The sequence below is a fragment of the Triticum aestivum genome, chromosome 1A, assembly GCF_018294505.1.
Source record: "Triticum aestivum cultivar Chinese Spring chromosome 1A, IWGSC CS RefSeq v2.1, whole genome shotgun sequence".
Lineage (NCBI taxonomy): Eukaryota > Viridiplantae > Streptophyta > Magnoliopsida > Poales > Poaceae > Triticum > Triticum aestivum.
In genome coordinates this window covers 535,429,750-535,444,384 of record NC_057794.1, presented here as the reverse complement: position 1 = coordinate 535,444,384, position 14,635 = coordinate 535,429,750, and the positions used below count along the sequence as shown (strand labels likewise).

Below are 14,635 nucleotides of genomic sequence, written 5' to 3'. Positions count from 1 at the left end.
CGAGTCTAGGGAGAGAGTTTGCATCTACATACCACTTGTAGATCGCGTGCGGAAGCTTGCAAGGTGATGATGTAGTCGTACTCGACGTGATCCAAATCACCGATGACCAGCGCCGAACGGACGGCACCTCCGCGTTCAACACACGTACGGGACGGGAGACGTCTCCTCCTTCTTGATCCAGCAAGGGGGAAGGAGAGGTTGATGAAGATCCAGCAGCACGACGGCGTGGTGGTGGATGCAGGGCGTCACAGCAGCAGGGCTTCGCCGAGACTACGAGGGAGAGACGTAACGGGGGGAGGTGGAGGCGCCAGGGGCTGGTGTATGAAGTCCCTCCTCTCCCCCACTATATATAGGGGTGCCAGGGGGGGGGCGCCGGCCCTAGTAGATGAGATCTACTAGGGGGGGCGGCGGCCTAGGGGAGGTTTCCCTCCCCCCCAAGGCACCTAGGGGTGCCTTCCACCACTAGGACTCCTCCTAGGGGGAAACCCTAGGCGCATGGGCCTATAGGGGCTGGTGCCCTTGGCCCATGATGGCCAAGGCGCACCCCCTACAGCCCATGTGGCCCCCCGGGACAGGTGGCCCCACCCGGTGGACCCCCGGGACCCTTCCGGTGGTCCCGGTACAATACCGATAACCCCGAAACTTGTCCCGATGCCCGAAATAGCACTTCCTATATATAATTCTTTACCTCCGGACCATTCCGGAACTCCTCGTGACGTCCGGGATCTCATCCGGGACTCCGAACAACATTCGGGTTTCTGCATATCCATATCTTCATAACCCTAGCGTCACCGAACCTTAAGTGTGTAGACCCTACGGGTTCGGGAGACATGCAGACATGACCGAGACGCTCTCAGTCAATAACCATCAGCGGGATCTGGATACCCATGATGGCTCCCACATGCTCCTCGATGTTGTCATCGGATGAACCACTATGTCGAGGATTCGATCAAACCCTGTATGCAATTCCCTTTGTCAATCGGTACGTTACTTGCCCGAGACTCGATCGTCGGTATCCCAATACCTTGTTCAGTCTCGTTACCGGCAAGTCACTTTACTCGTACCGTAATGCATGATCCCGTGTCCAACACCTTGGTCACATTGAGCTCAATATGATGATGCATTACCGAGTGGGCCCAGAGATACCTCTCCGTCATACGGAGTGACAAATCCCAGTCTCGATCCGTGTCAACCCAACAGCTACTTTCGGAGATACCTGTAATGCACCTTTATAGTCACCCAGTTACGTTGTGACGTTTGACACACCCAAGGCACTCTTACGGTATCCGGGAGTTACACGATCTCATGGTCGAAGGAAGAGATACTTGACACTTGCAAAGCTCTAGCAAAACGAACTACACGATCTTTTATGCTATGCTTAGGATTGGGTCTTGTCCATCACATCATTCTCCTAATGATGTGATCCCGTTATCAACGACATCCAATGTCCATAGTCAGGAAACCATGACTATCTGTTGATCACAACGAGCTGGTCAACTAGAGGCTTACCAGGAACATAGTGTGGTCTAAGTATTCACACGTGTATTATGATTTCCGGATAATACAGTTATAGCATGAATAAAAGACAATTATCATGAACAATGAAATATAATAATACTTTTATTATTGCCTCTAGGGCATATTTCCAACAAGTTTTTTCTCACTTAAAGATATGAAGTTTGGGTGAACAGATAATGAAATAACATATATTTGTTTGCTTGGATACATGGGTCATATGTCACCACTCACACATCTGGTATATATAAAGAGTAAACAGTAGGTGTGACTTTATTTCAAATATTCACTTAGAGTGGTGTATAGTACGACATGTCTTATTCACTTATATCTAAGCACCAAGGTCACGCCTACGAGTCGGAGGCCAGACCATGCACCGGCTCGAACGGGTACAAATCAGGCCCCGCATGCTGCATCTGTTGTCACTCGCCCATAGGAGATCACAAACATGTCGTTGCTTGAACCTCCATTGTGCAACCCAAAGCCACAAGATGCGTGCCCGCCACCGACCCCCAACACCATCACCATGCAGAGCATCTGGAGAATTGCCCCTCCACCATCATACACAAAGCCTGCCGACCTTCGTGACCAGGCGCTTCTGGAGACGATGAGAAGGAGAAGGGGGGTGCCCCCCTCGTTGCCGAGCTACACGGGGAGTAAGGAGAGGTGAGTTAAATTGGTTAGCTTGGACCTTTCTAATTTTGGCTCAACTCAGTACATGTGCCCAACTTATTTTGGCTTCTGGCACAACAACACGTGAGTTTGCTCGCTATCCCACCCTTTATGGGTGGGATAGGAGCTTTCAAGAAGCACTTCTTTCTACTCTTTCTCAAAAAATGATTCATAAGATACTTTTGGACTTTGTCTCAAGGAGGATTTCTATGCTTTACTTGAGCTAGCATTTTGCAATTGTCAAATGCTGCTTATAGCAACCCTTATGATAGCGCTTACTCACTACAATCGCTTTTGGTGGGTCGGCCCATTAACTTGAGTGAAGTGCTCCTAGAGTGGTTTTGCGAAGCTTCTGTCACCTGTTTGGAAGCTTCCACCCAATTTTTGGAAGCTTTCAATCTTTTTTTTCTTTTATGTGTTTTCCTTTTTTGGGGTTTTGACCCATTTTGTCTCTCTTTTTTTCATTTTCCTTATTATTTTTAATTATTTTTTCAATTTCCACCTTTTTTCTTTCCCTTTTTAAATTCATGAAAATACTTCTACATTTGTGAACATATTCTTTAATCGCAAACACTTTTCCATTTATTAATATTTTTCCAATCCATGGACAACTTTCTAAAAAATTTAATATTTTGAAGTTCACAAACGTTTTACAATTTTATTTTATTTTAAATTGATAACTGCCTTTAAAATTCGTGAATATTTTTTGAAGCGATGAACAAAATTTCTAATTCATGATTTTTTTAAAATATTTTTTACTTCACGGTAATTTTTATTAAATCTGTGTTTTTTCAAAAAAAATCATCATTTTTTTCTAAACTAATAAAGAAATGATAGCCGCTTTTCCCTGAGCAAAGACTAGAGTAGCCAGCGAAAAACAAAAGAAACTAGGGAGCGAAAGCTTGATGGGCCGACCTCCCAAAGACAGCGCATATCACACATTTCGTTGGGTCAGCCTGGCGATGGTAGTTTGAACTGCAAGGTCCTGGCCCGAGTTCCATAGTCCATAGTGTTTGTGTGACAGGGTCTTTTCTCAAAAAAAAAAGTTTGTGTGACAGGTCAGACCGACGACATTTTGCCTTGACTTTTTGAGGTACGCGCGCACACAGATTTTTACATGCCCCCCACGTAACCCGATCTGGAGGGGACACGCACGCAGGCAGTACGTACGTGGGGATGTAAAAAACTAATCGAGGGCTCGTGCGTGCGCGCGGGGGCGGACGGGGCAGTTGAGCCGACCCGATCGGGTAGCTGGGAAACGGTTGCGATGTCGAGCTACGTAGCTCGTCCCCCTCACTCTCTCTCTCTCTCTCTCTCTCTCTCCCGTGGATCGCGTCCTTGGCTTGCATGCCGCAGCCAGCACGCTCGGTTTGCCCAACTCCTCTCACCTTCCCGTCTCACCCTCCGGTCACAGCTACCCGCAGCTAGCTGCAACCAACCGTCTATATACCACGGCGCCCCCTCGATGTCACACGCTGCGGTCACTCCTCCATCCATCGGTCTCCTCTCCGGCCGCCGGAGCAACCGATCGAGGCTGGGCGAGCGGCGTCACTTCCGTATCGGTGATGGAGAACTTGCGGGAGGGAGACGACCACCTGCAACTGCAAGGGGACGACGAGCTGTTCCGTCACTTCCAGTATATGCAGTCTCCGCCGCTGATGGAGCAGCAGCAGCCGCAGTCGTCGACGTGCGACGCTGCGGCTGATCATCTGGGTGGCCAGCCGGGGATGCCCATGCCCGGGCTGGTGGACTGGGCGTCTCTGCTTCTCCCGCTGGGGCCGGGCGCCGCCGCCGGGTCGACTTCGCAGCAGGTGGCGGCCGGTGTGGGCAGGGAGGAGATGGTGAGCGGGGCGGCGCCGCCGCCGCCGCCGGAGAGTGGTGCAGGGAGCAGTAGTGGCGTGGGAAGGGAGGAGACGAAAGGGAAGGGCAGTGCGCGCGGGCGGGGGAGCAGGAAGGCGAGCCGGCCGCGGTTCGCGTTCCAGACCAAGAGCGAGAACGACGTCCTCGACGACGGCTACCGGTGGAGGAAGTACGGCCAGAAGGCCGTCAAGAACAGCGCCTTCCCCAGGTACGTATATATGTTCATCGCTTCTTCTCGCCATGGCTAACGATCACTCGTGGTACGTACGTTGCAGGTTCGCATGTGACGTGCATGCATAAACTTGAAATTAATCAAACATGTTGTGTGTGCTCTTTGTGCCGACAGTAGACCATTTGTGTGTTTGTGTACCCATTTTTTTTTGCGGGGTGTTGTGTTTTGTGTAGATTATCTAGGTGCATAAGCTTAATTGGTTACCATCATCGTTAATTTGCACCCTAGCCCCTAGTTATATACTAACTGGTATTTGATGACGAAGGTCAGCCGTAGCAAGCGACAAAATGCTTCCGGGAGTTGAAAATAAAGATCGGATATTCTTATTGTAGGTGATCTCTCCACATGCAATTGATGCATGCATATCGGTTATCAACTATTGAAAGTTCGAAAAATAGACTCATAGTATGAGCAAGTAATCAATTCTCACATGAATAGCTAAGAACCTAGTAAGTCCAGCATTGACTTCTTTAGATGTGCCAATTAGACATTTTTTGCTAGTGCATTGTTTGTTCTTTGGCTTTGGTCCCCATCATGATCCTACTAGCGACCTTATCAATGCCATTGGTTCTGATCCACATTTGGAAAGAAAGTAGGAGAACAGTGTCACGATAGTGTGGGAAAGACGGGGGCAATAAAAGACCCAATCGAGGAGGGAAGGGATATAACAACATGGGCTATGTGGTAAGGTACCTCAAAACTCAATATATCTAAGAAGAGGAGAGGGATATGGAGCTATAGACATATATGACAGGTTGACAGTTAGGCTAACCCTGCCAACAAACTTAAGGTGTCATGTGAACGGAAGTTTGGGTGTGATGGCCAAATGGTGAAGTTTGTTTGTGGGACCCGATTGCATTTTTAGCCCGTTTATGTGTGGGGTTGGGCAGTCAGATTCGCGTTTAACCCAGGCAAAGCGAGCGGTTTTCACACTTGGTAGTTTTTTGTCACGGATTAACAAAAAAGTGGTAGTTTTCGGGACAAAATCGTAAAGTGGTAGTTTTCTGTCACGTTTCCGCGAATTGTGGTAGTTTTTGGTTAAATACTCTTTTTTTTACTATGTGCCAAGTAATATTACTTTCAGCAGCTTGCTTAATAAGTTTTTTCTGCCTTAAAAGACATCACGTTCTGTCTTTCACCGACTAATACATGCATGCATGCCGACATTTGTGTGATGATCCAGGAGCTACTACCGGTGCACGCACCACACATGCAACGTGAAGAAGCAGGTGCAGCGGCTGGCCAAGGACACGAGCATCGTGGTGACCACGTACGAGGGCGTCCACAACCACCCCTGCGAGAAGCTCATGGAGGCCCTCAACCCCATCCTCAGGCAGCTTCAGTTCCTCTCACAGCTCTAACCAATCAACCGTCTGCATGTGGAGGAATGCGTGCGAGAGTACGTACGTGACCTACAGCCCAGCATACTCAGTTCGGGAAGAGAAGGGATAACATGTCCTACCTCCCAGTTACTCACTATACAACTGATCTCCCTCCATGTATGTTGTATGTACTTACTCTTGTTTACATGCATGTAGAGATGAAGATGCATGTGATTCCATGCTAAAATACATGTATGATATGATACATATATAGTCGCCCTTGTAATTTGGTCGTTTAAATTGATAACACATTTACAAATTATCTATTTGTCATGGTTGCTTATTTTTGTGGTTAAAGAAGATATGAGAGAAACAAGGAAAAACACCTAGTGTTTTTTTTTTCTTGAGGTAAATACATTAGAAGTCTTACAACTTGCGCGCGATGGTCAGTTTGGTGCACAAACTTGTAAAATATGTGTTTCTGATCATCAAACTTGCGCGGGTGTGCAAATGCGGTTACATTTCCCGCGCGTGGGTGTATTTGCTGCCTACGTGGCATGCCAGTGTGGCAAGGGACCATTGTCAGTGGCTAGTGCACGTGATGTTTTTTTTTGTAGAAACACCCTCATTTTTTTTACTCTGTACAAAACCACTCCAACAATAGTTGCCCGCTGGGTCCCACCCATCAGTATTCGCTGTAAATATATTTGGCTGGAAAAATGGGACGGAGCAAGTTCGAAAAGGCGAACTCTTGTAATGGCACTAACGACCTAACCACCACAACTGATCGTGCTTGCTATTTCATTTGGACTAATAAGGTATATCACGTCTTGGATAAAAGTACACATTCTGAATATATTTTCTTTTCTTTAGATTTTCAAATTTAAAATTATTCAGATTCAAACAATATTTCCGCTAATTTGTTCGAAAGAAAATTACGTACATTCCTTCTGCACTAAATTTTCTTTTATCTAGATTTTTTAATTTAAAATATTCGAATTCAAACAAAAAAATATTTAATTTTCCTGGGGAAAACTTACATAAATTCATTCGGACCTATATTTTCTTTTATCAAGATTTTCCGATTTAAAATTATTCGAATTCAAACAAAATTTCCACTGATTTGTTCGAAGGAAATTTACATACATTCATTATGAACTATATTTCTTTTATATAGCGTATTCTAATTCAAACAAAAATTAGATGATTTGTCCAGAAAAACAATTACATTCATTCTGACCCACATTTCCTTTTCTCTAGATTTTCAAATTTCAAATTATTCGAATTCAAACAAACAAAATTGATTTGTCCCCAGAAAATGTGTATATTCATTGTGCACTATATTAACTTTTATCCATATTTTTAATTTTTAAATTATTTGAATTCAAACAAAAAATAGTTGATTTCTCTGAAAAATTATGTACATTATTTTTTTACATATAAAATTTTATCTAGATTTTCGAATTTCTAATGAATTCTGTCGATTTGTCCGAAAGAAATTGACGTCTACTCATTATGAACTATATTTTCTTTTAAATAGAAAAAAGAAAGAAGAATACATAAGATAAATTGTGTTTATCTATTTAAATGTCATTGTAGCTGATGTTTTTTTAACTCACTGTGGCCGGATGGTTGGTGCTCCCACACAAGGCGAGCTTATGTGTTCACTGGTTCTTCTAAAAAAATGTGGTCATAGGTTCGAACCGGTGCCTTTCCTTTTTCTCGTTTTGGTTTCTATTTTAACTTGTGCAGTCTTTTTTTAAGGCCGTACAGTCTTTCTAATATAAAGCTAATTGTGCTCCAAAAGCATGAACAATATGTAGGTCAAGTGGTTATCAAAGCGTGGCAGATTGTAGCAAGTGTTCTGTTCGAATCCCACCGTTGGTTGAACATTTTTTATTTCATTTGAGGATTTTTTTGCGTACATAAATAAAATGCAAGGGTGCTTCCTGAAGAAAAAAAAAACAGTGCACGCAGGTTACCGCTGCTGACAGTGGGCCCTTGCCACGTTGGCATGCCATGTGTGCACATGATACGGTTGAGTACAGTAGAAAGCACCGTATATGAACGGAGGGACAAGTTAGATGACCAAAAACACGTATTTTACAAGTTTATGCACCAAACTGACCATCGTGTGCAAGTTCTACAACTTGCGGTGTATTTACCTCGTTTTTCTTCTACGAGAAACATCCTCATATTGACAAGTCAACAGATGAAGAATTAACTTCTCAACTTATACATTAAGGGCATGTTTGCTATCTTCACCAGGTTCAACCAACCCCGCCGGATGCACATTCTTCGTGTAACGGAAGCAAATGTTCATCATCACGGCAACATATCCTCATGTCATTTGAAATAAAAAATATTGTATGATGGAAACAAATTCATATTTCTATGGAAAGAATTCTTTGGTTGATGAAATTAAAATAGTATTGTATTTGGAAGCAAATTTTGCCTACGTAGTACCCTTTTTTTTTTGCTAAATCGAAGCATTTTTTTGTTACCATGGAGACAAAATTCGTTACTCGATGGAAGTGACTTTGCTACAAACGATTACATTAGAAAAACTATGTACAGATTGAAGCAAATTTTAGCTGCGCTAGAAGTGAATTAATGTCACACCTGAAAAAAATTTATACTCATACAAGAGGAAAAGAAAGATGCATGGCCAGGAAACTTATTTTGATGGGATAATTAATTCAATTAAATTCCAAAATTAGTACACCAATTTACGTTAAGTCGAAGCAAATTTAGCTAACCGTGGAGGCCAATTCGCTATCGGCCACTAAATCAACCAACTGGAGGAGTGGCTTGCACATGTGGCCTTTGTCAATGCCAAATCGGGAAAAGGAAGATAAACACAACAAAGAAGAATGAGGGAATGGTTCAAACTCATCGGATTTAACAATATGTTTGCCTAAAGAGGAGATATCTTCAGTATTGCAATATCAACAAGGGAGCTCGATTGAACCCTTTCCCCAATGCCGCTCATCCTGAATGTACCACCATATTCCCAAGTTGTTTTTTCGAGAGAAGACAAGAAAATAATATGCCCTCCGTTTGCTAGCTTCACTACATGGGTCACCCCTTGCATGGCATCTTCAAATTTTTGGCATATGTAGAGAGAAAATATGCATGATACCCCACTCAAGTAGGTGTGATTTTACTCATTGCATGACAATTAATTAGATGTAGTAGATATTTAGTATTATTAAATGTCTTGGTATAATGGTGGTGAAGAGAAGTAGCATTAGTGCATAGATGGATTTATAGGTTACAGTCTCATGTCAAGTTAATATGTACCATGGTAACTTTATATTTGCAAAATGCACTATAGAATGATGATAACAACGAATGAGATAGTTGCTCCTTAAGCAACAACTCCATTTATCTAAACACAAGTCAACTCAAGAATGAAATTTGCTCCACTACACAGACATATCATTGTTAAAAGGAAGACATGTCTGAAACTCACATGTTGACTAGAGATAACACCCTCAAATTGTCGCATAACACTAACACCACATCTCAATGACCAACCACATATGGTTGGTTATATTTAGATAAAATCAATTACACCTGAATCAAATTAATAAAATCTCAAATGACTTGACTAGATGCAAGATGCCAAGGAAATAATCCTTGCAATCTCAATATTATCTAATGGATAAAATCTATTACTGTTGCTGCAACGAGGTTCGCATTTACAAAAACTGACCGATCTCGATATTATCTATTGGAACCATAAGTGCATGTTTGTATAGGAGGATGTGGATTCAAATATATGTTTAGTCAAGTGTCATTGCAAAAGAAAATGAGGGTGTCATCAAAATTGAAATGTTACAATCTCACGCTAGGTGAATAAGCACGTGGATTCCTCTAAATAAGTACAATGGTGGTAAAGTCAAATGACTTCACTTTTGAAGTAATGCATCAGAACCCTCGCCCGATTCCCTGAAAGGGCTGCTATGTACTTAGGGAAAAGCGTTTTGGAGGAGGAAGATAGATGAAATCTAAACTAAAGAGTGCATGCTACGTTTGCAGTTTTGTGGAACACACTAGATTGAATTGTTTTCCCGATTCCGCTCACCCTGAAGGCATTCTTCCATTTTCATATTTCTTTGTCACTCAAAGACATGAAGACAAGAGACAAGAAAGTAAAATACAACTTCAAACTCGTTATGCAGATCGAAGTTTGGTTGAAGAGGAACTCTAAAACTCACTACACCTAGGATTACTCTGCTTTTTTTAGTGTTTCTAGGATTAATGTGTTACCGTGTACTTTATGTGACATAAAATTGTTGTCAGTATATTCATACTCTAATATTGTGTCACGAAAGTTACATGTCTCTACTATTAAAGAGGAGTTGGTCATTGTACGCTCGCCCTCACACCCACCCCCTCCACACGCCCCTTCTCCTACATCATTCATGCATTAACTGAATCAAATCAAATCTTACCAAAAATTCAAGTAAATCAAAACTTTCATTGCCTCCCCCTACCCATACAAATCATCAAATCTAAAATCTAGAATATGATGTGTGTAAGATTTATGTTGGACATGATTAATGTTGAACCAGTAGAATATGTATGCCTCCGTTGCAACACATGAACAATTAGCTACTTATTAGTGTAATTGTCGGCGAAAGGCTTGTCATAAGGAGATCTAATGCACATAGTACAAAAGGAGAGGGTATGATAGTTATTTCCAACTGCCCATTGATTTGGACCATTAACACGATTAGTTTTTTTTTCTCAAGCTGTGATTTAGTTTTATGTTTGAATTTGTATGAAATAGTACATTTTTTTATGTTTTACATGCTAAATTGTTTTCAGACTTTAAAACAACTTGTAAGAGCATATCTTTGGTTTCACCTATACCTGGCCATACCTCGGGCCGGGCCGGGCTTCGGGCCGGGCCTAGCCAAGCCCGACGCAAAAAACCCAAGCCCGGGCCCGGCCTGGCCCGGCCATCGGGCCTGTTTTTTGGGCCCGAGCCCGGCCCGTACATATAAAAGCCCATCGGGCTCCGGGCCGGGCCGGCCCAACCTTCAGAAAAACACAAAAACGACGGGCCCGGGCCCGGCCCGGCCCGGCCATCAGGCTTAAAATCTAGGCCCAAGCCCGGCCCGGGAGCAGCGTCGGGCGGGGCCGGGTCGGGCTTTTTCGGGCCGGGCTTCCCATGGCCAGGTATAGTTTCACCTAGTGATGATTGCCTTGGTAAGGTATTGTCATACCAACTACTCCCTCTCTTCCGGTTTAAGGGCTCATCTCGAAATTCTCAACAATCGAGATAGATGTTGAGTTAAGGGCTAAGAGTTTTGTGGGTTTAAACCCGCCCGGTAAAATATGCTCCACATGTTTGCATGGTATGGTACATGTAATACTCCCTCCATTTCTAAATATAAGTCTTTTTAGAGATTTTAATGTGAACTACATACGGATGTTCCAGCGCAAAAAAAACCCTACATACAAACGTATGTAGACATAGTTTAAAGTGTAGATTCACTCATTTTGCTCCGTATGTGTGATTCATATAAAAGTCTTTAAAAAGACTTATATTTAGAAACGGGGGAATTATATAACAAGAGTGCGTGCATGGCCTCTGATTTTCTCTCTCGCATCTTCATGCATGGATTGAATGTGGCATGGGATTCAAAGCATCCTTAACTCAAAATGAGGCCTTAAATTTTTTGAAGGAAAGCACAACAGCATCTATATCAGTATAAAAAGACCCAAAGGAGTAGATCCACTTAAACTTAATCTCGATCATCAAATCATGTCAATCCAACAACCTAGACTGCTTCAATATCAAACGCTCAACACGTTTAGCATGCAGTTAATTTTATGCCAAATATAATATAATAATACATAAATAATATTCACATGTACTTAATATATTTCAAAATTAACACTGCGCGTAGGCAAGATCCCCCTGCCCCTACGGCCCTACCCCAGCTGCACCTAACGGCGGACGGAGAAAGGAGTGTCGGCCAACGGCAGAGCCAGCCCGTTGTCTCCGAGGCTACCGTCCAGCGAGCGAACCAGCGTTCCCTCAAAAAAAAAAAAAGCGAGCGAACCAGCGCAAGAAAAATCAAAGCCGATCTCTCTCTGTTTCTCTTGCGCCGCCACCGCCGCTGCCCAGCCCAGCTATTTATTTATCACCAGGAGTCCAGAGCCACCTGCCCCCAACCAAGAAAAAAGAGCAAAGGGTGAGCCAAGGGCCGCTGCCTCCGCCCACCAACCGCCGACGCCCCCTCGGGCCGCGCTTCGCCGCCGCAGCTCCCCTACTTCATCGGCCTCCGGAGCATCCTGCCGCTCTCTCCACCCCGTCTCACTCCCTGCGGACTGATTGGGTCTCCTTCCTTCCAGGTATGAGCAGATAGGTTGGTTCGTCAGTTTCTCTCTGTTGTTAAAATCAATCGATCCCGCCAGGGTAGGGAGGGGCCTTCACAATTTCAGAGCGTGTCGGCACACTATTTAGTTTTAGATCCGCCCCTGCGAGTCGCGGCAACGTATCGTATGGCGTCATAGGTTACTGATTGCTGCTGTAAGATGAGCCATTGTGCAAGATTTTCCTGCAGCGCCATATCATACAGACGACCTCCCCTTGCACAGATCCAGGGATCTGATTGTCTGCGTGTCGTACAGCCCTGCATCATGTTTAGCAAAGCCGTAAATTGCTGCATTCTGAATAGAAATAGCTTCCTCTCATTATTCTACCTAGGGAAATTTATCTCTGATTCTACCTAGTACGTACTTGTTTACATTCCGCGGTCGGGGAAGAAATGTCGCAAGTGTTTACGTGTAATTTCAACTCCTATTTCACTTACAGTAATTCATAATTAGTACAGTTCCTTTCGTGTTCAAAATGAAGGGAGGAGATAGTTTGCCATCCCTTGTTCCATTGATGCTTGCAAGCAAATACATAGTATAACTTACAATCAAGTGCCCTTGTTTTATTCTCGTTACAATTTATTTCGAGTGTTCCTACATCTACTCCATGGATGGTGTAATTGGAATCTGCATTTACCACTGTATTGGGCTATTAGTCCAGTTCAAATTTTTTTAGCTGGAATTTGTAATTAGACTCTGCATGTTACCACTGTATATTAATCTCATATAGTTCTGTTCCTGCAGTTGGACATGGCATCAGCTGTTACCATGACTTCAGTTAGTGCTCAGGCCGCTTTGGTTTCAAGGCCAAGGAGCCATGGCATCACAAGCTATGGTGGCTTAAAGGCATCGTCGTCATCAGTTAACTTTGAATTGGGATCCTCATTCCTCGGCAAGACCGCACCTCTTCGGGCATCTGTCACCACAAGGGTTGTGCCAAAGGCAAAGTCTGTGGCTCAGATACTACCTGAGGCATCTTACAAAGTGGCAGTGCTTGGTGCTGCTGGGGGCATCGGGCAGCCATTGGGCCTGTTAATCAAGATGTCTCCTCTGGTCTCAGAACTGCGCCTGTATGATATTGCGAATGTCAAGGGAGTCGCTGCTGATCTCAGCCACTGCAACACACCTTCTCAGGTCATGGACTTTACTGGCCCTGCTGAGTTAGCCAACTGCTTGAAAGGTGTGGATGTTGTTGTCATCCCTGCTGGGGTCCCAAGAAAGCCAGGCATGACTCGTGATGACCTGTTCAACATCAATGCGGGCATCGTCAAGTCGCTTATTGAGGCTGTCGCAGACAATTGCCCTGATGCCTTTATCCATATTATCAGCAACCCAGTCAACTCCACAGTGCCGATTGCTGCTGAGATTCTGAAACAGAAGGGTGTCTACAACCCCAAGAAGCTTTTCGGAGTTTCCACCCTGGATGTTGTCAGAGCGAACACGTTTGTAGCTCAGAAGAAGGACCTCAAGCTCATTGACGTTGATGTCCCAGTTGTTGGTGGTCATGCTGGAATTACAATCCTACCTCTGTTGTCCAAAACTAGGCCATCTGTCACTTTCACGGATGAGGAAACTGAAGAGCTGACAAAGAGGATACAGAATGCAGGGACAGAGGTGGTGGAGGCGAAAGCCGGTGCTGGATCCGCTACCCTGTCCATGGCATATGCCGCTGCCAGATTTGTCGAGTCATCACTCCGTGCACTGGCTGGTGATCCAGATGTTTACGAGTGCACGTATGTCCAGTCCGAGCTAACTGAGCTACCATTCTTTGCGTCCAGAGTTAAGATTGGGAAGAATGGTGTCGAGTCCATCATCTCTTCCGACCTGGAGGGAGTGACCGATTATGAGGCCAAGGCACTCGAAGCGTTGAAGCCTGAGCTGAAGGCCAGCATTGAGAAGGGCATCGAGTTTGCGCACAAGAAGCAGGGAGCCGCCGCGTCCGTTTGAGGTGAAGGATAACGATAACTCCGTACGAAGAGAATAAGAGGCAAAATGATTGTCCCTGTCTTAAGTTTTGCAGCCTAGAGTGTTGACATCATGTAGGAAGGGGTATGCCCTGGAGCAGCTATATTTGTCGGTCGTCGGTCGGTTCCTATGATTCTAGATTGCATGAGGGCGTGAAGCCCAGAACTCGCTCCCTGCTCCGGGGCCTTGTTTTGTTTGACACATTACATCTGCTGGTCTTGTAGCTTCCGAAGTTGACAAACCTTGGAATAATAATAAAGTATTTCTTTGATAGTTGCTCGGAACCTCTTATGTGGGAACTTGTACTACTATGTTGCGGTCACCATCAGTTTCCTATAGCTCTTGGCTACTTGTCATTTTCCTTGTTGATTGGCGAGTTTACACAGAATTCCGTTGTCAGTCTTGTTATTATCGATGTGAACAATGTGTCTGAGCGTGTGAGATGGACGGCTGGAAAAGTATTTTGGTACAATTTTGGCATTTTTAAATCCTGCGCTGCTCTTGCAAACAAATGGAGTCTGAACTTGATCATTGCTTGTCGAAACCTCATTTGCTGCCTAGATGAAGCCCTTTCTACAGATCCAGGGATGTGATTGTCTTGTTCATCCATATCACGAGGTAATTGTTTGTTGTATACTCAACAGCAGATGAATCTCTAAATTCACTAAGCTCC

General features: G+C 44.2%; 2 protein-coding genes across 2 annotated transcripts; both read left to right on the top strand.

The window, feature by feature from the left end:
* Positions 1-3,526: 3,526 nt before the first annotated feature.
* Positions 3,527-6,004, top strand: LOC123063940 (probable WRKY transcription factor 24). The gene is made up of 2 exons (XM_044487700.1): positions 3,527-4,255; positions 5,463-6,004. The coding sequence occupies exons 1-2, from the start codon at positions 3,753-3,755 to the stop codon at positions 5,638-5,640; spliced, it is 681 nt and encodes a 226-aa protein (XP_044343635.1). The 5' UTR covers positions 3,527-3,752; the 3' UTR covers positions 5,641-6,004.
* Positions 6,005-11,745: 5,741 nt separating this feature from the next.
* On the top strand, positions 11,746-14,235 carry LOC123063924 (malate dehydrogenase, chloroplastic). Its single transcript, XM_044487699.1, has 2 exons — positions 11,746-11,973; positions 12,742-14,235. Exon 2 carries the CDS (start codon positions 12,748-12,750, stop codon positions 13,942-13,944), a length of 1,197 nt encoding a protein of 398 aa, XP_044343634.1. The 5' UTR covers positions 11,746-11,973; positions 12,742-12,747; the 3' UTR covers positions 13,945-14,235.
* The last annotated feature ends 400 nt before the right edge of the window (positions 14,236-14,635 follow it).